Here is a 27,142-nt window from a genome sequence, read left to right on the forward strand (position 1 = left end):
TTTTCTCCGTTGTGAGCATATGAGGAGGTACCGAAGTAGTAATCATAATGGCACTCGTAGGAGTGGTAATGCAGGACCAGCATGGATTTGAAGATGTATTGAAACGGAGTGGTGGAGGACATCATCAGAATTCAGAACGATGAAGAGAGAACTTTGGCTTTACAGATGAGAGATGCTGGTATCTACCTAAAAGTAGGAAAAAGAATGTTGAAGAGAGAGCTTGTACTACAACACTAAAAAACACGAATATTAGGGAATGACCTAATATCAAATAATTAGAGGAGATGCGGCTTTGAATTCAAGTCATCTAGTCCATCATCTTGTGTAGCTAGCCGGAAGACACTGATCGTTTCTCTACTACAACACTACAACTGTGCAGTAATAACCCTACTCTTTTCTTCTGCTTACTGGTAGTATAGTTTAGCATGTGGGACATTTGATAAATTTGACAGTTTCCCCTTCAAATCTATCAGTGGTACAGGGTGCAGAATGCATTATACTGTGCCGTGTACTGTACCCTATAGTCCCTGTACTAGTGTACTGTGGACTGTGGCCGGTTGCTTCTGCTGCAATGAACCATAGGTAATTTAATCAAGCTGTTCATTCAAAAGAATTAATCATTCTGCTGAGGTTTTTCTTTTGCCTGCCTATATATTTGCAGTTGCAACTGTCATTAGGTTACAACTCAATTACTTGGGCAACTAGCTGGGCCAATCCAGTGAAGCAGGACAGGGAGGAAGCAGGCAGGAGCACGGACAGATGGCTCCCACTCCCACATAAGCAGTGGACGGATTGATGGCACTGTCCAGTGTTGCCTCTCTTGAGACTTTCTTTCTTGTGCGCGTGTTCATCCTCAATAATCATTCACTGTCACCTTCTGTTTGTTTGGTGGTCTCGTACACATGCTTGTGCTGTATTAACCTACAGTATCTGATGTGCATCACTGCTAAAATTCAGTATTTTCAGAGGACTGTATTAATGTACAGTATGTGATGATCTAGGCAGCACTGGGCACAGTATTTTCAGAGGAGACGGGTTCAGTTCCGGCACCACTTTGCTTATCATGGTTGGGACTTATAAGCAGGGTTTCAAATCTGGATGATAGCCACTTGGTATTGGTAATGGGACAGATCGACGCGGTTTGATAGGTAAAACTGCTCAATAAACAGATTAGATTAAGAAAACGTTTAAGATAAAATCTATAAAAGTTTAGTTGGCCGAATTTTATTTTTATTCAAAAGAAACTGTTTTATTATCATGATTATCAACGAAATATTGGGTGCCTCTTTTCAAGTGGTAGACTCTGTTTTTTTAGATTACACGACAGATACACATGCGTGCACACCACTACACACGCTACATCACACTTACACCCTACAAATACATTTCCTAACACATGCTTTAAGAGATAAATGAATAATCGGACCACTACACCCTAATTTGGATGTATGCAGTTCAAGTTGCTTAGAAAAATGATGTACTATCAAATTATGGATCATGAGCCAAATAATACATACCTACTGAAAAATTACATCAGATTAGAACACGCCCTAACAAACAATTATTATCCAACAAGGAAACACAAAGTTTTTTGTGGCATGTCTAAGCAATCATCGATGTTTAGCTATTGTACACACTCTGGTCCAGTGACGCACAACGGCACAAGCCGGTTGCTGTCTCTCAGCCTCCTGTACTGTACACTCGTGGTTGCACTGGCAACTGTATGGTCACAAGGTTTTTGTACGAAACTGATCACGCTTACTTGTTTAATGGGGCAGTGTTTGTCTTAGAGCTGCGTGAGGCACTGAGGCTGGCTGGTTTGGATTAAGGAACATCAACGCTGGCCAAGATGATGAATTGATGATCATCAAGTGGCAAGCAGGAGCAATCGCCAGAGTCCAAATCAAGTACTGTATATTTTTTTCTTGTGTTTTTTGGTCATGGCAGAAGCTAAGCACCAAAAGAACAGCTAGTACAAGGCAGCATGATGAAGAGATCAGGCTGTGGTGCATATTACGCTTGATGATGATCCTGTTTGCTTAAGAGCAGGTACAATAAAAGGCTATAAGCCAGCTATAAATATATTTTAAAGAGATAAATGAAGAGAGAGAAAAGCAGTGGGCTACAGATTTGTAACCAGCTGTAGCACGGACTTTAAGACATACTGTGTGTATGACAGATAGGACCAGGTATTAATAGTATAGTAAGCAACTATTGTATGAATTAGTTATTACATTGGTTATAGATGATTTGGAGCTAGTAGTTGGCTATACTATTGAACTGGCTCTAATACAAAATGTACCCCCAATGATAGCACCCACTAGATTAGCCTAGGGGGATGTGCCACAACAGTGCTCAGGGCATAACTTTTTTTGGTTTTGTGATTTTAACCTCTAAGAAAAACACATAGAAAAGAGAGTAAAAACTGATGGTGTTTCGTTTCTTCTGATACGGAACGAAAGCAAATGTAGTATTATAAAATGATCAGTGGTAGTATATAAATTCGGTGGCGCCATTACGCGAAGCAGCTCCAATGGGAGCCCATCACATAGACGATCACATTTCACGGGCGCATGTGACCCTGTTTTTTGTTTGTTGCTTTCTTCTCTCGATAAAGAGCTGCATATCAATTCTGACCAGAAATCACCGTCGCGTGGCTGCGTGCTCAGAAATCAGGAAAGCGACTATCGCCTTTCTGACCAGTCCCCCACAGGCCACACAGCCTCTGCGTATGTAATTCTGCATGTGTGTGTGCATCATTCATTCACGGCTTCCATCCATCCCCAACACCACCCGAACCCCTTCGAAAAGAAGAAAGCTACTCGCACGCCAGCACGCGGTCGGCTTCCCCTCCCGGTCTCCCGCCCCGCCCGCGGCGAGGCCGGCAGCGTGACAACCGCGTGGAACGACGAGAGGGAGGCGAGGCGGCGGGCAGTCTCAACTCTCACGGCATAGACGAGACGGGCCCGTGTGGTACTGTGGTGTGGTGTGGTGTGCTGGTAGGGGCTCCGCGGCGTAAAGGCGCGTGCGTGGGTGCGGCCTCTTTTTCGTAGGCCCCGTTCCGCCCCGCCCCGCCCCGCACGCACCCACCGGTTCACCCAAGCGAGCGAAGCAGAGAGGCAGAGGCAGTCAGGCAGAGGGAAAGGCAAGGGCGCAAGGCAGGTGATGGATGAGGCGAGCACGAGCAGATCTGCAGATGGATGCAGCATCGCCAAGGGAAGGTAGAGAGGATGGGTCCGAGGGGGAGATGCCAAAGGGGCGCCTGTGCCGATGCCCCGCCTTCCGTTCCGCACCGCAGCCTTTGTCGTCTCGTCTCCCCATCCCACAGGCGTTTCCCTGGCGGGAGTGGGCAGGCAGGAGCAGCCTCTGCTATACTGGTGTCCTCTGCTCGTGCCATGAAAAATTTCTGGGTGGCCAGTTCACACCTGACCTGATACGTGTTTTGGTCAACATTTCGCTCAACGCTTTAGACCCCCCTCCTCCCCCCCCCCCCTCTTTTTTGCAACTAGTACGGTTTGCTTTGTAATCTAATTATGACATATATTAACTTATTATAAAGGAATAAAAAATGAAGTCTCCACGTTCACTCTCACGGGATAGAAATTCTCATATTAATTGGAGAAAAAGAAAAATATAGTCCATATAGAAATACAATTTAGAAATAATTGAAATTCGGAATTAAAAAAAAGGAATATTGGAAGAGGAGACTAGAGTAGAGTCCATATAGAAATACAATTTATAAATAACTAAAATTCGGAATTAAAAAATAAATAATATTAGAAAAAGAGTATATAATCCATATAGAAATACAATTAAGAAATAATAGAAAATTGAAACTAATAAGGAATATTAAAAGTAGAATATAGAGTCCATATAGAAATATAATTAAGAAATAATAGAAATTCGGAATTAAAATAAGGAATATAAGAAGTAGAGTATAGAGTTCATATAGGAATTTAAAACTAACTAAAATTCGGAATAAACATTACAAAATAAAATTAAAAGTAGAGTTTAGAGTCCGTATAAAAATACAATTTATAAATAACTAAAATTCGAAATAAAAAAAAATAGGAAGAAGAGTAGTCAATATAGGAATACAATTTAGAAGTATCTAAAATTCAAAGTTAAAATTAAAGAATATTGAAAGAAGAGTTTAGAGTCCACATGGAATTACAATTAGAAATAATAAAAATTCAGAATTAAAAAAATAATATTGGAAGAAGAGCTTAGAGTATATATAGAAATACAATTTACATATAACAAAAATTCGGAATTAAAAAAAGAAACATTGAAAGACGAGTCTAGAGTCCATATAGGAATATAATTTACAATAACTAAAATTTGATATTAAAAACAATTAATAACTAATACATATATAAAATACAATATGAATATCACATATTAGTAGTTTCGTAAAGTTAAGTACAAAATCTAAAATTATATAATGAGAGAACATATCTTTACATATTATAAAAGTTTAAGATGTTTTTGCCAGGGATTTTTGTACGTCGTCCGAGTAATGCGATGCGCAGAGTCCGATTCCCTGTTCGATTCTCTCCCCGTGCGGTTTTTTGCGATTTTTCTTAAAAAAAACTAAAAGAATCGGACTCTAATCCAACCAAATAAAGTCAGAAGAGAGATCCACGAGAACTCAAATACACCATGAAAAATCCATGAGCAGATCAACCGATTGCTCCCAACCCCTTTGCCCAAAATCAAAGAATCACTAAATTGCAATCCCAAATAAAAATCAAGAATCCCCACAAAATCAACATCCCAAATTAAAAAAAAACCCTAACCCTAACCCTAGCCGCCTCCCGCAGCCGCCCTCCTCTTGGTCACCGCCGCCGACGTCGTCGTGCCATTGTCCGCATCACCGCCTTCCACCGCGACCAGCTCCCGAGCCCACCGCCGCTCCCGGCGCGTCGCCACACCGGGGAAGGGGCCAACACCACCAACGCCGTCAGATCCGCCGCAGGAGGGAGGTGAGAGGGGTTGGACGGAGCCGCCGCCACCGGATCCGTCCTCGGCCGCCACCACCGCGGCCGGATCCACCCGCGGTCGCCATCGCCGTCGCCGGACCCATCTCGCGAGAGGCGAGAGAGAGAGGCGAGGGGAAGGACGGTCGAGAGGAAGAGAGGGATGGAAGCGGCACCGCCGGTGGGTGGAGGGAGAGCGATGCCACCGGGGAGGGGGAGGAGGAGCGGCGGAGGAGGAGAGGCGGTACACAGAGAGAGGGGGGAGGCGGCTCGCGGTGGGGAAGGAAAGGGTGTTGAGGGTTAGGGTTAGCGGTTTTGATGTTTTCATAATCAATCCGAGCCGTCGATGAAAATGAACGGCTAAGGTTGATCCCGTGTCGGGCCGGCCTCCCTTCCCGGGCTGCAACACTGCTGGGCCGCGCGCGCGAATGCCCTAGCAGGCCGGCGGGTCTAAACTCTAAAGAGGCATTTTCTTTCTTTTTTTTAACTTTCATTATTTCTCTAGAAATATATTTTCTTAAAGGCCCATATCATGGAAAACTCAACCTAATAATATAATATTTTATATTTGGTATAATTTTAGTTTACCCGTTGCAACGCACGGGCATTTTTTCTAGTATGCTTTGCAATTGCCCCAAAATAGGGGCATTTGCAAATTTGCCACCAGTTTTTTCAATATTACAAGGATGCCACTTGAATGACAGTTATAGTAACATTTTTACAATTTTCTAGTGGCAGTTTTGCAATAACGATTTAAACCAGTGGCAAATTTGCAATTGCCCCAAAATATAATGATGCTAGCCGCGCAATCTGCGTGGACCACCACACTAGTTGTATTATATGCTAACCGGCGATAACAGGGTAGAACGAAATGCCTGTAGACATGTATATATAGCTCTAATGAGTAGTATTGATTAGGTCAAAATCAATCCATCATCACCCTAATCTGAAGGAACTTCGAAGCGCATCTCACTCGAGTCCACGAAAGGTTTGTCTACAATTCTGCAACCTTCGTTAAAAAAGGAAAAACACTGCAACTTGGATACGAGGCGACACTAAATACGAGAAATAGGCCCATTTTTTTGGGCCAAGTGGCCTTTTAGGGGTAACTTACCGGCTGTAAAGAACGCAAAAGAGGCCCAAAAGCTGCTATTCTAATTCTGTACGTAGTCCGTAAGCATGGAGGTGTATTATCATTTATCAAGATGTATATAGATGTTAAAAAAAATGTATATAGATGACCTGCTCCATGTTCCATCCGAAAGATAGTTTGTAAAGAAAACCATTTTGACTCGATAACATTGCTTTATGATTTCTCAACGTGCCATTATTTGAGAATCTCTTAAGGAGCATTTGCTCATACTCCTCTATTTCATATTATAAGACATTTTCTCCAAGTTAAACTTCTTTAAGTTTATAGAAAAAATAGCAACATTTACAACAGCACACCAAGTTAGTTTTATTACATTCAATATTGAATATATCTTGGCAGTACATTTATTTTGTTTTGAAACTACTACTGCATTTCTATTAATATGATTAAACTTACAAATGTTTAACTTAGAAAAAAATTAAAACTCTTATATTATAAAATAGAGGGAGTATTCTCAAAATGCTTAGTAAAACGACCGGAAGAGAACCTATGAGCTCTAGGAGCTGCCTCTCTATCCTGAGAAAAAGTTACTACTCCCTCCGTATCCTAATACAAGGGATTTTTGTCGACGGGTGATACTCGCAGACCGGATATAGAGGGTATTAGGGTACGTTGGTACAAGGATCTACGTAAGACGACATCAAGCAGACAAAAGACGAAGATTATACTGGTTCAGGCCCCTTGATAGGTAATAGCCCTAATCCAGTTGATGTGGGATTATATGATGGAAAATACAGGTTACAAAGGGAACAATGGAACTCGATGGATCCGGCGAGATCGCGGTCGAGTTGGTTCAACTAGATCCCCAGCGATTTGGCTCCTGCAGGCTCCGACTTCGTAGGCTGTGAGGGTTGTGTTGGCTCTGAGATTTGATGCCTTAGGTCCTCACCGGGGGGTCCCTTTTATATCGCAGGTCAAGCGGTTTTCAAGTAGAACTCGGAGATATCAGACCTTACACAATACATTGACGACCCAGTCTTGTCCGAGTAGAACTCTTTCCATCTCGTAAATTCCGTGAAGGATTTCCTTAATGTGTGCAGAGAATATCCGTATGCGCGTGGGTATGCCATACTGATATGCGACGTATATCGAAGGGTAAAGGGTATACCTAACCCGTAACCCTGACAGTAGCCCCTGACTTCTGCTTAAATGAACTCGTGTAACCATTCGCGACTTCTTGTGTCAAGACTGTTGTCGTTCTCGGTGTGAGGACCGTAGAGATGGGACGTAGTCGAGAACATCATGTGAAGCCCAACGGTCACGAGTGAATTTAAACTGAAGTCCAAAAAACCGCCGCGCGTAACGGACCCAGAAATCTCCGGCGGGCATCTCTCCCCTTTCCTTGGAATTCGCACCGTCGGTAGTGCGTCCATTTAAAGGAATTTTGAGGATCCATTTTGAAGTCCGCCCATTGTGAAGAAAATATCCCGCCTGCAAGTGTTCTTCGTCTTCTCCGCTCTCACAAGAAACCCTAGCTCGTCGACCTGAGCCCTTTATCCGGCGATCTCCGATCGACGATGGATCTTGGCAAATCCTCCTCCACCAGCGCGTCGCTGAAGAAGCTCCAGGAAGACGGCGCCCTTCCCGGCCGTGGAACCATGGAAAGGAAGCAGGAGGTACTGATCCCCAGCCCGTCTTAGGTCGCATGGTTGCGATGGAAGACTACATTCTCTGCGGTTTTCTTCCTCCGCCTTCCGAATTTCTTCTCTTGGTTTTGAACTTTTACGGTCTTTCTCTGCTCCACCTGAACCCCAATTCTATCGCCTTCCTTAGTATCTTTTCTCATCTTTGTGAGGCCTACATTGGGGTAGAGCCCTTTCTCGATCTCTTTCGCTTCTACTACGAGCTGCGTTGAATGGAATCCAACAGGGTTCCGACTTTGGGATGGCCTGAAGTCACGTTATATCCCCTTCCAGTGCCCTTCCTCTCGCAGCAAATGGCGGATGAGGTGGTTCTACCTCCAGATCGAAGATTCGGACCCTGTCTTCGTTGTTCCTGAGGAACAACCGGACAAGATTTCGTCTTGGACCGCAATGCCCCCCTTGACCCCTTCTCTTCAGTCGTTTATCGACATTGTCGACGATCTCCGAGTACGAGGCTTGTCGGGGTATGAAGTCGCTGCAGACTTTGTTGGTAGACGGATCCAGCCGCTCCAGGCTCGAGTCCATCCAGCCTTTGACTATTCCGGACCGGAGGACGCGACCCGGGTTTCTCCTCAGGGTATCTTTCTTGCATTTATCCTGACAGGCTCGTGTTCACGTTCCTCCTGATTTATCGAAATTTGGTTCTCGATTCACAGGTCTGAACAGCGAAACCGTGGGACGTCGTGTCGGCCAGGTGATGATCAGTGGCCCGACAACGGCGAGTAACATCCCCGTTCCCCTTTGTGAGAAGGGGGCGGCCGAACGTGACGCTGGCATCAATGTAAGTATACTCAATATGTATTCTGAGTTTCCCTTCCGAGATCGCGTTGTGACCTGATTAAGCGTAGGCTCTTCCTCTGACTGACATCATCGGGCCGCTCGCGGACCATCAGGTGGCGGCGTCACTGAAGGAGAAGGTCGCCAAGGAGGCGTCCGATGCTGCTGCTGCTGCCGCCACCACAAGTGGTGGCAATGTTCCGACAAAGGGGAGAAAATTCTCCTCTGTAAGCGGACATCATCGCAAGGCATCTACCCCCTCGGTAAGCTATCCTGTTGTCTGATCGTGCAGCCAGAAGAATTTCGCCTTACTTCGCATCAACCGTTTTTCAGGCCTCGGACGCGTCTCCCCCGCCTCCACGACGAGAACGACTTGTGACGGTTGGTGAGAAGTAAGTGGATGAACTTGAGTTCCCGTGACTTTGTTTGAGCGTTGTATGAACCATGGCTGTTCTCACAGGGCGGCGCGGTCGAAGGCGGTGCAAGATGAGTCCGGAGGGACTTCCGGCGCGTCTCCCGCTGTGGCCTCGACGGATGTCGTGCTTGCGCCCGGGAGCCGCGAGGCGACACCAAGCGGCCCAGCCAACGATCCCGCGGCTGGTCGCGGTCCACCGGCTACCGTCCTCACTTGGGAGGAGCTCCAGGTCGAAATGGGGCGCCTCCTCGAGGCTGGTGCTCGTAGCATTGGTCGCGAGATTGCGGAGGCGAGGTCGGCGGCGGCGTCAGCGAACGAGCGTGCTGACCGGCTGGTACACGAGTTGGCGGAGGCTCATTAAGACCTCAAGAAGATGAGGGAGTTGGTAGACGGCAACGAGCGACAACAACAGGGGCTCGAGCACCGCATGTCGGAGCTCGGGAACAATCTGTCGGAAATCCATGGCTCATTGCGGGTCACCTATACTGGTCTACACCAGCTCGCCGGGGAGTGCGGCATCAAGTCTACAATCCTGGCAAATCCCAATGAGTTCTCGCTGACGTCTTCTCTTGCGGAGCTGGCAGCGGCGATGGAGGAGATCCCCTCCAAGCATGCGGCCAAGATCGGGGAGGAGACGTCTAACGGGATCAACACCGGGGCGTGCCATGTCCTTGCGTATGTGAAGTTGGCGCATCCTGAACTCGATCTGCGCGAGATCTTGGATCAGGGGTGAAAGTGTCAATTAGGCCTAGAGGGGAGGTGAATAGGCTAATTCAAAAATCAATTAAAAGCGGAAGAAGTAATTTTCGCATATTTCCGAAATTTTCAGATATATCCGAAAATTTTCGGAGTCAGCACAAAAAGCAAAGTAAATCCTAGATCTAGTTGCCTACAACAAGAATATACTAGCACAAACAGCAACTAGACCTATAGCGGCTTGAACAAGCAAAGCTAGTGGAGAGGGAGGAAGTAAAGTCACCAAAGATGAAGCTCACGAGGTTGTTCCCGAAGTTCGAATCCTTGAGGGGATTCTACTCTCCGTTGAGGAGCTCACTAAGAGCCGGATCTTAGCTAACCCTTTCCTCAAGAGGTTGCACTAAGCACTCCTCCTTCCACTAAGGATATCTCTTCCCTTTCGGAGGTGAGATCCGACCTTCACAAACTTCTCCCGGCCAACCACAAGTAGATCGGTAGCTCGGGAGCGACACCTAGCCGCATAGGAGTCCTCAACCTCCAAGAGTAACAAATGAAGCAAAGAACTCCCGGAGATGATGCAAGTGCTCACAAATCTTCACGAAGTCAACAACAAGCACTCACACAAACTCGAATCCACAACTCTCACACACACACCAAATCCAAATCGAACACCGGTGAGAGGGGAAACAAGAAAGCAAGGCTCAAAAGTGCTAGAAAGAGAGAGCAAGCCAAGGGCACAAATGATTGGAATGGAACCAGCAGCCCTCACAAGTGAGGGGAGGGGGCTATTTATAGCCACAGCCCAGATTCTGCCCGTTATGCACAATAATTGAGATTTTCGGATATTCCGAAAGATTTTCGGACATGTCCGAAAATTCCAGCTCAGCACCAACAGTTTGGACAACAAAGGATTTTTCGGACATCGTTCTGGATGTTCTCGGAAAAGTCCGAAAATAACTTTCGGAAAAGTCCGAAAATAACTTTCGGACAAGTCCGAAAATATACAGAAGCGAAATTGACTCTACTGATGATTTTCGGAAAATCCGAAAATCAGTTTCGGACAAGTCCGAAAATATACAGAACCACTTTTGCCTTCACAATCATTTTCGGAAAGTCCGAAAATCACTTTCGGACATATCCGAAAATTTCCAGAAGCGAAAATATGGTTCTGTGTGTTTTCGGAAAGTCCGAAAATGAGTTTCGGAAAACTCCGAAAAAATTCAGAACACACCAAACTGAGGAGAAACACTTTTTTTTTAAAAATAGATTTTGAGCACTTTGATCACTCCTCGTATGTCAATGCATCATCCCTCTTAATAGTGCGGCTTTCTTATTAACTCAAGGAAACGAAAACGTACAAAATACCATTTGCTCATTTGCCACATCACATCACATCAACGTATTCGGCGGGATATGCATTACGCTAACTCATTGAGGACATAGTAACCTTCACATTTGCTTAAATAAAAATGTTAGTCCTCTCTAATCGCATTGTAATTAATCACCAAAATCGTTAGGGGCCTAGATGCACTTTCAATCTCCCCCTTTTTGGTGATTGATGACAATACGATTAGAACACAAAAGAGAATGAATATAATTTAAGGTTTTTGGTGCAAAGTTTTAGTGGAAGCTCCCCCTAAGAGTGTGCATAAAAGCAAGTGGAGAGCTCCCCCTAAATTATTGCATCCACATTGAAGCTCACAAGAGAACAAATATATCACATATGCTCATTACATCCAACACATCACATACAAAGGAATAATTACATCTCATCACAAGCACCATATAAAGAGGATAAGGCTTTGCACCACATTAAAAGAGAAAAAGATCCATTACATCACAAGCATTCATAATTAAACAATAGTCTTACAAAGCTTTAAACTTAACATAAAAAACCACAATAGTCTCATACAGATAAAAACCAACTGTGCTCGACTCTAAGGACAAGATAGATAATCTAAAGCCATGATAGATATTCTCCCCCTTTGGCATCAAGACACCAAAAAGAGAGGACGATGAGATGACGACTCAAGCGAAGGGCGCCTGAGGAGGATCCTCTGGAGGGGGTGGAGGAGGATAGCCATAGCCATGGCCATATCCAAAGAAGTCAAAATCGGAAGGCAACCCAGCAAAAGGATCCTCAATCGCTTCATCCTCTGGCTCATCGGGCTCGGCCTCGAAACCCGGAGGAGAAGGAGGGATATCAATGTGGTGGTCCTCATAATACCTTGCCTTGAGGAACTTGACATCACGAGCCGTTTTCTTCGCCGAATTCCGCAATCGGCGGTTCTTTTTGGCCTTCGCGGAGCAAAGACCAAAAAGACTCCGCAAAATGCGGAATAAGGGAGACGGCTCACGACGAGCCACAGAGGCAGGGCGCTCAGGAGCAGGAGGCGGCTGAGTGGAAGAGGAGGGTATGTCCCGAGCAGCTGAGGAGCGGGGGGCCTTAAGAAGGCGCAAGTGAAGCTGAGAATGAGTCACATCATGGCGAAACTGGAGTTGAGTCACAGTCTCGATCATCCGCATAATGTGAGGGGCATAGACCAACCCCTTCTTGTACTGAATTGAAGCCATGCGAATCTCCTCCCACACAAAGTGATAGACATGGAAGCGGTGAGGAGGGGGATCAAACCGGAGAAGCACGGTCCTAGAAAGGTGGTTAATGCTGCTAGCATCACCATCCTTAGGCACAAAAGACCGGCGAAACATCCGGTTCAAGTAGGCAAAGTATGGCTTGAGGCCGTCGACCTTGCCCAACACCACATTTGGATCATTTGGAGTGTAAAGGGGAAGAAATTCTGTGTTGGCAGGAATTTGAAGATTATGAAGGTCATCAAGGTTGAGCTAAGAACGAAGACGGAAGCCCCATATCTCAGCCAACTGCTGATAAGAGACAGAATACCAGGACCCCTGAGTCATCCAGTGCATGGCACGATAACGATCAAAGTAGACGGTGGCATAAAACTGAGCAATGACCTCGTTGCACCAATTTTGGTGCAACGTCATGAAGGAGCGGATACCCATGAGATCACAATTGGCAATCACAGAGTCAATCACCGGATCATTGTGTGCCTGCAACTCCTCCCAATTGATCCATTGCATGGGAACAGTGGGATGAGCTTTGGACTTAATCACAGACTCATAAAAGTCTTGCTGAAAGAGGGTCCAAAAACGCGGATCCGTGGCGGTGCGCCGAAGGGAGCGCGGATCCTCATCCCGACGAGGAGCAACAACCTCAGACTTGCGCCGCCAATCATACACTTGGCGAATCACCGCCAGATCCCTCTCGGGGGTATGAATGCGGAGAGGCCCAATGGGGACATTGGGTTGGTGCGGCGGCGTTTGCGGTTGACGAGAGGAGCCCTCACCATCACCACCACCACCATGAGCTTGAGTAGACCGCCGAGCCACCCGCGCAACCTGAGGAACCGCATCCTCTCCACCGGACCAATCACTGTCCGAATCATCATGAGAGGATGGAGTGGGAGAGCGATCCCTCGGGCGCTTGGACTTGTGGGAGGTTTGCTTGCGGGGAGGCATCCTTCAAACAATAGAGATACAAGGAATCAGGTATGGAGGCCAAAGAGGCAAGAAACAAGTGAGTGAGGGCAAGAATCAAGCAAATCCGAAGTGATAGGGGTTTGCCAGGAATTTTCGGATATATCCAAAAATTTTCGGACGAGTCCGAAAAAATATTCCGGCCGAACCCTATAACTCAGATGCCGCACAAATCCGCCAACAACAACTTGGGAAATTGAATCTGCAGGGCCTATGGCACTAGGGGAACATCTCCACTAAAGGAAATCACAAGATAAAACTTGAGGAATCTAGGGATTTGATTTTAGGGCAAATACCTCAAGAACACGAAGAACACGTGAAGAACGCGGTGAAGATCGACAATGTAGGGCCCAAGAAGTGCCCCAAACGTGCTCCCTCGAGGTTGGAGAGGAGGGGAGTCGCGGGAGGTCGCCAGGGGGTCACCGGTGGGGAGGGAGGAGGGAGTCAACCCGTGGGGAAAAGAAGTGGAAAGGAGAGAGAAGGGAGTCCACGGTGTGATATATAAGGACCCCGAGATTTTTGGATATTTCCGAAAATTTTCGGATATGTCCGGAAGGATACAGAAGAGTTGCGCATGGTTCTGATGTTTTTCGGATATGTCCGAAAATTTTTTCGGGAAGTCCGAAAAATCCTAGGATTGCAGCAATTGAAAGAGCGACAGGACAGAGATTTTCGGAATGTCCGAAAATTTTTCGGAAAGTCCGAAAATTCCTGGAAAACACAGTTTTGCAATGAGATTTCGCCGGGAATTTTGATGAAACTATTTTTCAAAGATTTTAAAGGAATTTTGTAAGGGACAAGCACCGGGAATTTTGACAAAAACAATTTTTACAAGGATTTTTGATAGGATTTAGGAAGGAAGGGATGGTCGAGCACTAGAGGCTCCATTTGAACTTGTGACTAGCACACAATCAATCACACAAAATAATAGCCACAAGTCAAATGGACGATCCAAGGGATCAAAAGAGAGGGAATTACTATGAGACAAGATAATTCACCCTCGAGAGAGGGAATGTGTGAATCTATTTCAAGTTGTGCTAGGACCAAAATTCATTGAAAAATGAGATCCCCATACACATAGATTCAAAATCTCCACAAAAAAAATGACTAGTGTCCATCCATTAATTGAATGACCATTTTGTCACAAAGTGGTATGCAAACCTATTCTACCAAGCAAACATGCATGCAATAGATGAAGCCACATTCCGAGAATCCAAAATATTTAGTTCACTCCTCAACTCACAAAACCTAGCTTCATCGAGAGGCTTGGTAAAGATATCCGCTAATTGTTTGTCGGTTCTCACATGTTGGATGTCTATGTCGCCTCTTGTGGAATGATCTCTCAAGAAATGGTGGCGAATATTGATATGTTTGGTTCGGGAGTGTTGAACGGGGTTGTTGGCTATCTTAATGGCACTCTCATTGTCACATAGGAGTGGGATTTTGGATACATTGAGGCCATAGTCTCTCAAGGTTTGCTTCATCCAAAGAAGTTGAGCACAACAACTCCCTGCCGAAACATATTCCACTTCGGTGGTGGATAGGGCGACGGAGTTTTGCTTCTTGGAAGATTAAGAAACAATGGACCTACCCAAGAATTGGCAAGTACCCGATGTGCTTTTCCTATCCACTTTGCACCCGGCATAATCCGCATCGGCATAGCCAATGAGATCAAACCTCGCTCCCTTAGGATACCAAAGACCAAGGTTAGGTGTGTGCACTAAATATCTAAGAATTCTCTTCACGGCCACAAGGTGACACTCCTTCGGAGCGGCTTGAAATCTTGCACACATGGACACACTAAGCATAATATCGGGCCTAGATGCACAAAGGTAAAGAAGTGAGCCAATGATGGAACGGTATACCTTTTGATCGACGTCTTTACCTTGCTTGTTGAGGTCGAGGTGGCCATTTGATGGCATGGGAGTGTGGATTGGCTTGGCGTTCTCCATCCCAAACTTCTTAAGCATGTCCTTCAAATACTTTGTTTGGCAAATGAAAGTTCCTTCCTTGAGTTGCTTGATTTGAAGGCCGAGGAAGAACTTCAATTCACCCATCATGGACATCTCAAAACGTTTGGTCATCATCCTACTAAACTCTTCACTAAAAGACTTGTTAGTAGAACCAAATATAATGTCATCGACATATATTTGGCACACAAAAATATCATTATCATGTCTTTTAGTGAAAAGGGTTGAATCGGCTTTCCCGATTTCAAAGCCGTTTTTCACAAGAAAATTGCGAAGACACTCATACCAAGCTCTAGGGGCTTGCTTAAGCCCATAGAGTGCCTTGTGGAGCTTGTACACGTGTCGAAGCCCGGTGGTTGCTCCACGTATACCAACTCGTTGATAGGCCCGTTGAGGAAGGCGCTTTTGACATCCATTTGATATAGCTTAAAATTGAGGTTAGTAGCAAAAGCAAGCAATATGCGAATCGACTCAAGTCTAGCTACCGGCGCAAAAGTTTCACCGAAATCTAATCCTTCGATTTGGGTGAACCCTTGCGCCACTAACCTCGCCTTGTTCCTTATTACGACCCCGGCCTCGTCTTGTTTGTTGCGGAAGATCCACTTTGTGCCAATCACATTTTGCCGAGGTCGCTCCACCAAAGTCCACACTTCATTCCGGGTGAAATTGTTCAACTCCTCTTGCATCGCCATCACCCAATCCGGATCATTAAGAGCTTCTTCCACCCTTAGAGGTTCAAGAGAAGACACAAACGAGTAATACTCACAAAAATTTGCAATACGAGAACGAGTGGATACTCCCTTGTTGATGTCTCCTAAGATGTTGTTGGTGGGATGATCTCTTTGGATACTTTGGTGGATTCTTGGGCGAGCTAAGTTGATCGGTGAGGGTGGCACTTGCTCGCCTTCTTCACCTTGATCCAAGCTTGAGATAGAGGGATCGTCGGCTTGGGTTGATGTAGGTGGCTCCACTTGTGTTGAGGAAGAGGCTCCTTGTTGTGGCTCCCTAGGACGTACGTCCCCAAGAGCCAATCTTTTGATTGCTTCGCTCGGATCCTCTTCTTCACCTAACACATGTGAGTCAACTTGCTCTACTTGAGAGCCATTAGTTTCGTCAAATGTCACATCACGCGCGATCTCAACAATACCGGAGGTTTTGTTGAAAACGCGGTATGCGTATTCATTTGACCCATACCCAAGCAAGAATCCCTCATCCACTTTAGGAGCGAACTTAGAGGATCTAGCCTTATTGATCTTGAGGTCGAACTCGTTTTGTGCTCTTCTTGCAAACTTCTTGAAGATAGCTTGTGTCTCACTCTTGTCATGCAAAAAGAACACCCACGTGAAGCGTGAAAAGTCATCAACAATAACAAGACCATATTTGTTACCTCCAATGCTTAGATAAGCAATTGGTCCGAAGAGGTCCATGTGGAGAAGCTCCAATAGTCTTGTAGTGGTCATCACATTCTTGACGGGGTGATGTGCTCCAATTTGTTTGCCGGCTTGACATGTGCTACACACCCTATCTTTCTCAAATTGAATATTTGTTAGTCCAAGGATGTGATCGTGCTTTAGAAGCTTGTGAAGATTCCTCATACCAACATGGGCTAGCCTCCGATGCCAAAGCCACCCCGTGTTGGACTTAGCCACAAAGCATGTCTCATGTTTGGCTTTACTTGAGGAAAAATCCACAAGGTAAAGCTTTCCCTTGAGGACACCCTTAAAGACTACCGAGGAATCATTCCTTCTATAGACGGTCACATCAACATCGGTAAAAAGACAATTGTAACCCATAGAACATAATTGAGAAACAGACAAAAGATTGTAGTTTAGAGATTTTACCAAGAGAACGTTGGCAATGGAAAGATCATTAGATATTGCAATGTTACCCAATCCCATAACCTTTCCCTTTCCGTTGTCCCCGAAAACTATGTTATCTTGTGAAGTGCCATTTGGATCAAGAGTTGAAAACATTGATTCTTCTCCAGTCATGTGATTTGTGCATCCACTATCAATCACCCAACTTCTTCCACCGGAGACATATTCCTACAAGAGATCAATTTCTAATTTTAGGTACCCATACTTGCTTGGGTCCTCTCATGTTAGTAACAAGTGCCTTAGGCACCCAAAGTACTCTCTTGATAGAAATATTCTTGCCCCTTGGGCCTACATACTTAGCAACAATACGACCACTAGCATTCTTCCTAAGAACATAAGATGCATCAAAAGAACAATGTGAAGCATAATCATTAGGAATGATACTTTTGGCCTTAACAAAATTGCTAAGACCTTGGGGCCTCTTGATCATCACACTCTTGTCCACCTTTCCTTTTGGTGGAGGAACATACCCAAGACCCTCATGGTTGAAGTTGTCCCTTTGATAGTCTAGGTACTCCTTTAGGGCCTTACTACCCATATGGCACTTAAGTAGGCCATTGTGAAGGAGTCCCATAAGCTTCTCATTTTGCTTTTGCAAAGCACTCAAGGAAATAGAGTTAGTAGCACAAGCTTCAATATCAATATCTTTGCATCTCACACATGGTTCATTGCTTGGGACAATTTTGGAACAAGATGGCTCGCTAGGGAGAGAGACACTATTTTTTAAGGTTTCGAACTTCTCTTCAAGAGTGAGGTATGCTTTGTCCAAGCCATCCACTCTCTCTTGAAGTTGAGCGTTCGCCACCTCAAGATTAGCATGAGACTCTTTGGTTTGCTTGTAAAGTCGTACCAATGCCTCATTTTTCTCTCTCTCTTTAGCAAGCTCACTCTTGAGTTCATGAGACCGCTCTTTCTTACGAATGAGCAAACTCTCTTGCCTCTCAAGAGTTCCATATTGGTCCTTAATTCTCCCAAGCAACTCACTCAAGTGTGGTAGGGATTCCTTAGTTATGGACTTGAACAATTCGTCATCCATAACCTCATCCTCCTCATCACTAACAAGATCAACATTAAATGACTTGTGAGGAGAAGGTACCTTAGGCTCCTTTGCCATGAGGCAAACGGGAGCATCCTCATCACTTGAGTAGTCGAAGAGTCTCGGTGGTGATGAAGGCTTGACGGCAAACGTGGCGACTCCTTCTTCATCACTTGAGCTTGACTCGGAGTCGGAGCCGAAGATCATCCCAAGGTGAGCTTGGCCATAATGTTCCCTCTTGCTATGCTTGTGCTTCTCCTTCTTCTCATCCTTCTTCTCACTCTTCTTCTTATCTTCCTTGATGTGGGAACCATCCTTGAGGTGGGGGCAATCCACAATGAAGTGTCCAGGCGCTTTGCACACGTAGCACACTTTTGCGGAGTGTCTTCCACTTGACTTGTTGGAGTAGTGCTTGGAAGATCCTCCCTTGAAGAAGCCGCTTCGCCTCATGAACTTGCCGAACTTCTTGACGAAGAGAGCCATCTCTTCATCATTGATCTCCGCCTTGCTCTTGCTCTTGCGGTTCTCTTCTTCTTCTTCCTTTGCCTTCAAAGCCAAGTCTTCATTCTTGATGCTTGCGGTTGAGCTTTGGTTGATGTATTGGATGACATCCTTAGACTCTTGCACGAGCATGTCATGGGTAAGGATGCATCCGAGCAAATCATGAGGTGTGAGAGTCTTGTAGTCCGGACGCTCACGAATGATGGTCACCAAGGTAGAGTTCCTTGGAGTGATTGCTCGAACCATCTTCTTGACCACAACCTCATCGGTCATGTCCTTGGAGTCAAGTCCCTTGATTTCATTGACGATCTTGCTTAACCGGTCGTACATGTCGCTTGGGCTCTCACCATCTAACATCACAAATCTCTCAAATTGCCCCTTGAGGATCTCCACCTTGGACTCACGAACACTATACGTGCCTTCATGCAAGTTCCGAAGCGTGTACCAAATCACTTTGGCACTCTCAATGCCATCCACACGGTTGAACTCACTTCCACTCAAGGCGCTAAGTATTGCATTAGCGGCTTGAGCGTTCTTGTGCTCGTTCTCGTCGTCCTCCTTGGTGGGATCTTCGGGATTCTGCAAAACATAGCCTTTTTCGACTATTCTCCAAATAGATGGGTTAATAGACTTCAAATGCATCTTCATCTTATGCTTCCAAGCGGCATAGTCCGTACCATTGAAGTACGGAGCTTTGCCGCTATAGGTACTCACATAAGATGTAGATGTGGAGGGATAGTCATAAGGGATCTTAGCTCCCTTATCACCATTGTTCCCATCCCCCGCTTGGCCCGACATGATCTCTCCAAGCGGTTAAGCCTAATTAGGAGATTAGGCTCTGATACCAATTGAAAGTGTCAATTAGGCCTAGAGGGGGGGGGGGTGAATAGGCTAATTCAAAAATCAATTAAAAGCGGAAGCAGTAATTTTCGGATATTTCCAAAATTTTCGGATATATCTGAAAATTTTCGAAGTCAGCACAAATAGCAAAGTAAATCCTAGATCTAGTTGCCTACAACAAGAATATGCTAGTACAAATAGCAACTAGACCTATAGCGGCTCGAACAAGCAAAGCTAGTGGAGAGGGAGGAAGTAAAGTCACCAAAGATGAAGCTCACGAGGTTGTTCCCGAAGTTCGAATCCTTGAGGGGATTCTACTCTCCGTTGAGGAGCTCACTAAGAGCCGGATCTTAGCTAACCCTTTCCTCAAGAGGTTGCACTAAGCACTCCTCCTTCCACTAAGGATATCTCTTCCCTTTCGGAGGTGAGATCCGACCTTCACAAACTTCTCCCGGCCAACCACAAGTAGATCGGTAGCTCGGGAGCGACACCTAGCCGCCTAGGAGTCCTCAACCTCCAAGAGTAACAAATGAAGCAAAGAACTCCCGGAGATGATGCAAGTGCTCACAAATCTTCACAAAGTCAACAACAAGCACTCACACAAACTCGAATCCACAACTCTCACACACACACACCAAATCCAAATCGAACACCGGTGAGAGGGAAAACAAGAAAGCAAGGCTCAAAAGTGCTAGAGAGAGAGAGAGCAAGCCAAGGGCACAAATGATTGGAATGGAACCAGCAGCCCTCACAAGTGAGGGGAGGGGACTATTTATAGCCACAGCCCAGATTATGCCTGTTGTGCACAATAATTGAGATTTTCGGATATTCCGAAAGATTTTCGGACATGTCCGAAAATTCCAGCTCAGCACCAACAGTTTGGACAACGAAGGATTTTTCGGACATTCCGAAAACTTTTCGGAGAAGTCCGAAAATTTCCAGTACCAACAACATCGTTCTGGATGTTCTCGGAAAAGTCCGAAAATAACTTTCGGACAAGTCCGAAAATATACAGAAGCGAAATTGACTCTACCGATGATTTTCGGAAAATCCGAAAATCAGTTTCGGACAAGTCCGAAAATATACGGAATCACTTTTGCCTTCGCAATCATTTTCGGAAAGTCCGAAAATCACTTTCGGACATATCCGAAAATTTCTAGAAGCGAAAATATGGTTCTGTGTGTTTTCGGAAAGTCCGAAAATGAGTTTCAGAAAACTCCGAAAAAATTCAGAACACACCAAACTGAGGAGAAACACTTTTTTTAAAAAATAGATTTTGAGCACTTTGATCACTCCTCGTATGTCAATGCATCATCCCTCTTAATAGTGCGGCTTTCTTATTAACTCAAGGAAACGAAAACGTACAAAATACCATTTGCTCATTTGCCACATCACATCATATCAACGTATTCGGCAGGATATGCATTACGCTAACTCATTGAGGACATAATAACCTTCACATTTGCTTAAATAAAAATGTTAGTCCTCTCTAATCGCATTGTAATTAATCACCAAAATCATTAGTGTCACGTCCCAAAACGACTCTAAAATACATCCTCTAAATTATGCCTAGAATAATTAAAATCCGTGTGAAAGCCTCCAAAAATTAAAATGTGCAAAGTTAAAAGTCAAATAAGGCTTGGAGGATTTTTGTATATTTCCTAAAAGCCTAAAATGGGTAAATAAATTTTAGTGGAATTTTCAGAGCACAAATAATAATTATTAAGAAGTAAACAAAGTTAAAATGGTTTTATAAAAAGAAAAACCCTAAAGGTCCCCTTTCCCTCCCTCCCCCTCTTGGGCCGGCTCGGCCCCTCTCCCTCCCCCTCTCTCTCCTCTCCCCGCGGCCCACTCGGCCTCTCCCCACGCGCGCGTCGCTGACGGGCGGGCCCGCCCGCCACCCTCGCTGACGGGTGTGGCCCACCCGTCATCCCCTTCCTCCCACCGCTCCCGCCGCCTCGCCCGCGCCCTAGCGCCACCGCCGCCGCCGAATCCGCCGCATCCCGTCGTCCCCGCGTGCAATCAATAGGGGGAATTATTCCCCGTGATTCCCTCTCCCTTTCCCCCCATTTTTCCCTCTCTCTCTCGCGTTCAAACGGGCGGACTTGCCCCCGCAAATCTCGCCGGCGCCATTGATGGCGGCCGACCTCCCGCACCGGTTTCCTTCCTTTCCTGGCCGCCCTCTCTCGCTCCGGCTCTATTTAAACCCTCCCCGCACCTCCTCTGTCCGTTTACGCCTCTCGCCGCCCTTCCTCCTCGCCGGAATCAAGCTCCCGCCGTCGCTCTCTCTCCGCCGTCGCCGCCGAGCTCCGGTCCGCCGCCGTCGTCGCCCCGGACCACCTCCACCTCGGCGCCGCCTCCTTCGGCTTCGCCGCATACTCGCCGACCTCGTCCACCCCTCCGTTTCGCTCGCCGACCGCCGGAACGCCGTTGACCCAGTCGACCCGAGCCGCGCCGCCGCCTTCCTCCGCTCCGGCCGCCTTTTTCGTCGTCGCCGTCGACCTAGGGTGAGCCGTGGACCGCCGCCTCTTTTCCCCCTTCCCTTCCCCTCTCTCGGCCGCCGCTCCGCCGTGCCTATGGCCGCCGCCGGCGACCATAGGGGCGCGGGCGCCGCCTCCCGCCGGCTGCGCCGGCTTGGCCGCCCTCGGGCGCGCCGAGTGGCTGCCGCGTGGGGCCCGGCCGTCAGCCGCCCGCGCCCTCGGGTGCGGCTGACGCGTGGGGCCCACGGCGCCGGCCGGTGTGAGCCCGGGTGCACCCGGTCCACCGTGGACCGTGAGGCTGCCGCATGGGCCCCACTCCCGTGGACCCGGTCCGCGCGCCCCTTGGCCATTTGAACTCGGACACAATAAACCCTTTTAAAATTAAAATTTAAATGAAGAAATTCGCAAATATTCATTTAAAGAGCATATAAACTTCAAATGGCCATAACTTGGCCATTTGAACTCGGAATTGGACCGTTCAAGTCTCTAATTTTTCCTTAAGAAGTCAAGAACCCATTTTTGTGCTTTGTTCCTGCTTGTTATATGGAGTTTATTAGAGTAAAAGCCTTTTCTTTTCCGTTGGTCGTGTAGACGCTGCAGCTTCGGAAGATCCGCTCTTCGTGGAGGTTGAAGCCGACGTTTGGGAAAGCGAGCAAGGCAAGTCACATCATCCTTGAGCATATTGAATCCCAGTTTATAAAATTATTTTGATTTAAATTATTGCATTACCGCTTTATTTAAATTCCCGCGTTATCACTGTTTTATCTAGCCATGCCTATTTACCTTTGTTATGACCTTATTATTGTTATTGTTATTATTTCCTTGTTCACCCTAGAATAAACAAAACCCCAACTAGTGGACACTCTACTCATGGTACCACTAGTATGATTTTAGGTAGATGCTTCGCTGATTAATTAGGCAACATTAGGTGGTTTTATAACTCTAGACTTTGGGAATATTCTCATCACCTGGACACTATGGAATGGTTGGATAATTGTGGAATTGGATTCGCACCTCCCCCTCTATTCAAAACCCTCAAAATGGTTTTAGGCTGGGCTCGAGGTGCATGGTTTTGATAGTAGCACCTCGGCCATATAAGGACCGGTCTTCGGGCTTCTGTTGCAAAGCACTACCGTACTTCCACATGTCTAGTGGGTAAGGCTTAGTTTGTGGCTCAGTCTGGTTATAAACAAAAGTACACGGATGGAGATGGACGAAGTCGGGGGTCGATGGACATCTCTAGGACAAATGAAGGCTACACGAGCTGCGGCCCGGTAGTCGAGATGTCATGGCACAGGGCCGGTGTCCTGCTGCTAGGGGCTCAGTCCTGCCTACCTGTCCCGGGGGTTCCGGCCGTAGGTGGGGTTGGGTCGGTACTCTTGTCTATGGCTAGGATGGGTTGGAAACTATGTCACGTCTTCCGTCCGTATACCGTGGTGGTATGTGGCACGTGGTTACACGTGAGGAAGATGTTTCTTGTGGGTAAAGATGTACACCTCTGATCAGAGTATAATCTATTCGAATAGCCGCGCCCTCGGTTATGGGCAAGCCGAGCAATGTACCCAAGTTAGTGTTTTAATTCTTAAAACCTACTTAACAACTAAAATGTGGAATGGTTGGCCTGGGTTGGCTTGGGACGAGCTGGGACCCAGGGTCTGGTTGCCAGTTCGGTCTGAATCATCGTAGGCCTTGGGTTAAGGCAGGTTCGTGTGGGTTCACGGCCTTGATTAATAATATTGTATAGCTCTAGAATCGTGTTTACAAAATAGCTTTGAGCAACTAAGTGTCTTTTAATGCTGTTTACTGCAAACCCTAACCCTTTATATTATAACCCCCTTGTACTCCCTTGCATTTATTCTGCACTTGTGGGTGTGTCTTGTTGAGTACGGTGGTTGTACTCAATCTTGCTCAATTTTTCCCAAACCCAGAAGTGGAGTTCCTGGAAGATGAAGGCTTTGGTGTCTAGCTTGTGCCTGCCGTCAAGCGCCTGTGGTCGTCGCCCTAGTCTTCCGCTGTTTCCCGTTTGTCTTTGTGTGTGCTGGGCCTTCGCCGCCCATGTAATAAATTAACTATTTACGCTTCCGCTTGATAAACTCTGAAATGTATCAACTTTTGGTGTACCTTGCCTCCTGGGACAAGGAATAATACACGCACGTAAGGAACGCCCGTTGGTTTAATTCCGGTCGTGACAATTAGGGGCCTAGATACACTTTCAAGGGGGCAGCTAGCAACACGCGTAAGGAGGTGATGGAAGAAGTCAGTGATTTGGGGGAATCTGTTCTCCCTCTTTTTGAAGAGTAGGATCTCTTGTACTCCTTAGACATGCTGTGTAAAACTGGATATCAACCGCCTTTGTGCGTGCAGTTATTATTCTAGCTCACTCTTGCATGTTGGTCTTGAAAACTTTTTGTCCCTTGTAGAGATGTTGATGACGAGGATGTCCAGCAGCGCGGGCAGCCCGAGTCACCGGCGATTATTCCGGCTCTCGAGTTTGAACCTCATGCGTCGCCCGACAACGTAGACCAGACCCTAGCTACGGGGACGGAGATGGCGATGACTTCCGTAGGTTAGTGGTCCATTCATCCCTTTTTTGCTCCTCTGACTAGATCAGCTATGTTCTTGGAAGAGGCGTGTAGCTTGACTTATTTGTTCCCACATTGAGCAGATCTCGAGAGTGCTCTTGCTGGCCAAGATCGTCGCATCCAATATTGGAAGACGAAATTTGAAGTAGCGGAACTCGAGAGAACCATGCTTGCAGTGAAAAAAGAGCAGGATGTGGAAACGCTCCGAGGTCGTGAGGTGTGGTTCAACTCGTACTTGAAGAGTTGCTGCACATCCATGGCTAAGGTTTGTAGAGAGCTCCGAGTACCCCGTGGGGATCCCGAGGAATCGGCGGCCGGATACATCTCGTGGCTGAACGGGGCCTGTGCTCAACTCGATGGCGTCGGCAAACGTATCGACGAAGCCTTGAAGCAGGAGTGTCGTCGTTCGAGCCGATATGCCGGAGGGCACGTGTTGGCTTGCCTACGAGATCATCGCCCGCGCCTAGACCTCGATTTTCTCCGTGAGGGTTTTGTTCGTTCTCGGAGGACTCCGTCGGAGATAGACCACCTGGCGAGGTCAATGGCGCCGTTGGCGGAGAAGATCTTCCAGCCTATGGACTGGCGTTGGCCTTCTTGGTAGTCTTCGTACCCTGTGATAGATATCTCAGGAAAAAGTGTAATATAGCTTTGGACTTGTGTAAAAATTGTAAGGAGTATTTTGTGAAATAGAAAATAAATCTATCTTAACAAAACTTTCTTACTCCGGATGTCGTGTGTAAGAGTGTGTTCTCAGTTCACGACTTTAGTCAGTCGTTTGAGTCGTACACTCTCCCTAGCCCCCAGCCTTGTCGTCGGAGGAATTTTCTCGGAGGATAAGGCTCTTGCACCTTTGACCTGCCTTGGTTGAATAAGCTCTGATCCTAGCCCCCAGTCGTGAAGTTGGAAAGTTAATTTCCGATTTCGCGGCTTGGTTAATACGCACGGCGAGAACTCTTACACGACCAGATCTTACATGGTCTTTCGTCTCTATAGGATCTGACAAGGCCTTATCGGCTCTGGGCGTCCCCAGCCGAAGATCCCTTAGGTTCCTCGGAGGCCTTGTCAAGACGGCGTAAAGGGCCATGAGGATAGGTTTCAACGCTAGGTGTCACCAAGGTAAGGGATCATCGGGCGGGAACACTTTGATTGTAATATGGGCCTAAGAATAGGCTTTATTGATACTGTAAGGTGTCTTACAGGTATGGATGGTATTGACTCATACATAGAATTTACGTAGTTGGTCAATGTTCCAAGAATTTGCTAACTCGCGACCATCACCATCTGCAATTTTGAATGCGCCTAGCCGCAAGACTTGTGTGATCGTGTAAGGTCCTTCCCATTTGGGTGAGAGCTTGTTTCGCCCTGCTTGGCTTTGAACCCGTCGGAGGATGTAGTCGCCGATCGAAAGTATGCGTGCTCGGATGCACTTCTCGTGGTAACGGCGGAGGGCCTGTTGATAGCTGGCTACTCGGACGGCAACTCGTTCGCGATGTTCCTCGAGTAGATTTACATCGACGTTTCGCTGCTCCTCCTGGTCCTCGTCGGAGTGCTTCTGTACTCATGTACTCTGATGTCATAACTCACTGGGGAGCATGGCCTCAGAGCCGTACACGAGGAAGAAGGGTGTTTCCTTATTAGACGTTGTCGGTGTGGTGCGTACGGCCCATAGTACTGATGGGAGTTCTTCGACCCATTTTTTGTCATGTGACATGAGCCTGTCGTAGACGCGGGTTTTGATCCCTTGTAGTACTATGCCGCTTGCCCTCTCGACTTGTCCGTTGCTTTGAGGGTGAGAGACCGAGGCGAAGCATATCTTGACTCCTAGCCCGATGCAGTAATCCTGAAAATCAGCGCTGATGAACTGGGAGCCGTTGTTGGTTATGATGCGGTGCGGTAGTCCGTATCTGCAAAATATCCCCTTGACGAATTTGATGGCGTTGTCGGCTTTGATTTCCCCCGTGGGTACTGCTTCGATCCACTTAGAGAATTTGTCGATCGCCACGAATAGGAACCTGTAGCCGCCCTGTCCTCGTGGGAATGGCCTGAGTATATCTAGCCCCCAGCACGAGAACAGCCAAGTAAGAGGGATAGTCTGGAGCGCTTGCGCGGGTAGCTTTGTGTGTTTACTGTGGAATTGACAGGCTTCACATCGCCGGACCATGTCGCATGCATCTTTGAGGGCGGTTGGCCAAAAAAACCCTTGTCGAAAAGCTTTCCCGACCAATGTCCGACCGGCGGTGTGTGACCCATAGATACCTTCATGTATATCAAGGAGGAGGTGTCTGCCGTCGTCGGACGAGACGCATTTGAGAAGTACCCCGTTTGGCGCTTTCTTGTATAGATCGTTGTCGACCATACAGTAGATTTTTGCTTTACGGGTTATTTTCTCAGCCTCTCTATCGTCCTCGGGCAACTCCTCGTTGTTGATGAATTTGATTAGTGGGTTGCGCCAGTCGTCTGTGGTCTCGATATCGGCAACGGCGCGTTCTGCCTTTGTGGCCTCCGAGCTAATGTCGGGGGCGGCCGGGCTAACTTCGCCGCTAACCTCTTTTACTGATGGCTTCATCAGGATGTCCAGAAAAGTGCCGGGCTCGAGCGGTTCTCGTCTGGACGCACGTCGTGCTAGGTCATCTGG

General features: G+C 46.8%; 1 protein-coding gene across 1 annotated transcript; it reads right to left on the minus strand.

The window, feature by feature from the left end:
- Nucleotides 1-11,691: 11,691 nt before the first annotated feature.
- LOC136351605 (uncharacterized) lies at nucleotides 11,692-19,403 on the minus strand. The gene is made up of 7 exons (XM_066303792.1): nucleotides 19,320-19,403; nucleotides 17,919-19,184; nucleotides 17,325-17,657; nucleotides 15,563-17,236; nucleotides 15,107-15,263; nucleotides 13,032-13,117; nucleotides 11,692-12,507 (listed from the first exon to the last, which is right to left on the minus strand). Exons 1-7 carry the CDS (start codon nucleotides 19,401-19,403, stop codon nucleotides 11,692-11,694), a joined length of 4,416 nt encoding a protein of 1,471 aa, XP_066159889.1.
- Between the last annotated feature and the right edge of the window lie 7,739 nt (nucleotides 19,404-27,142).

The sequence above is a fragment of the Oryza sativa genome, chromosome 8 (assembly GCF_034140825.1).
Source record: "Oryza sativa Japonica Group chromosome 8, ASM3414082v1".
Taxonomy (NCBI): domain Eukaryota; kingdom Viridiplantae; phylum Streptophyta; class Magnoliopsida; order Poales; family Poaceae; genus Oryza; species Oryza sativa.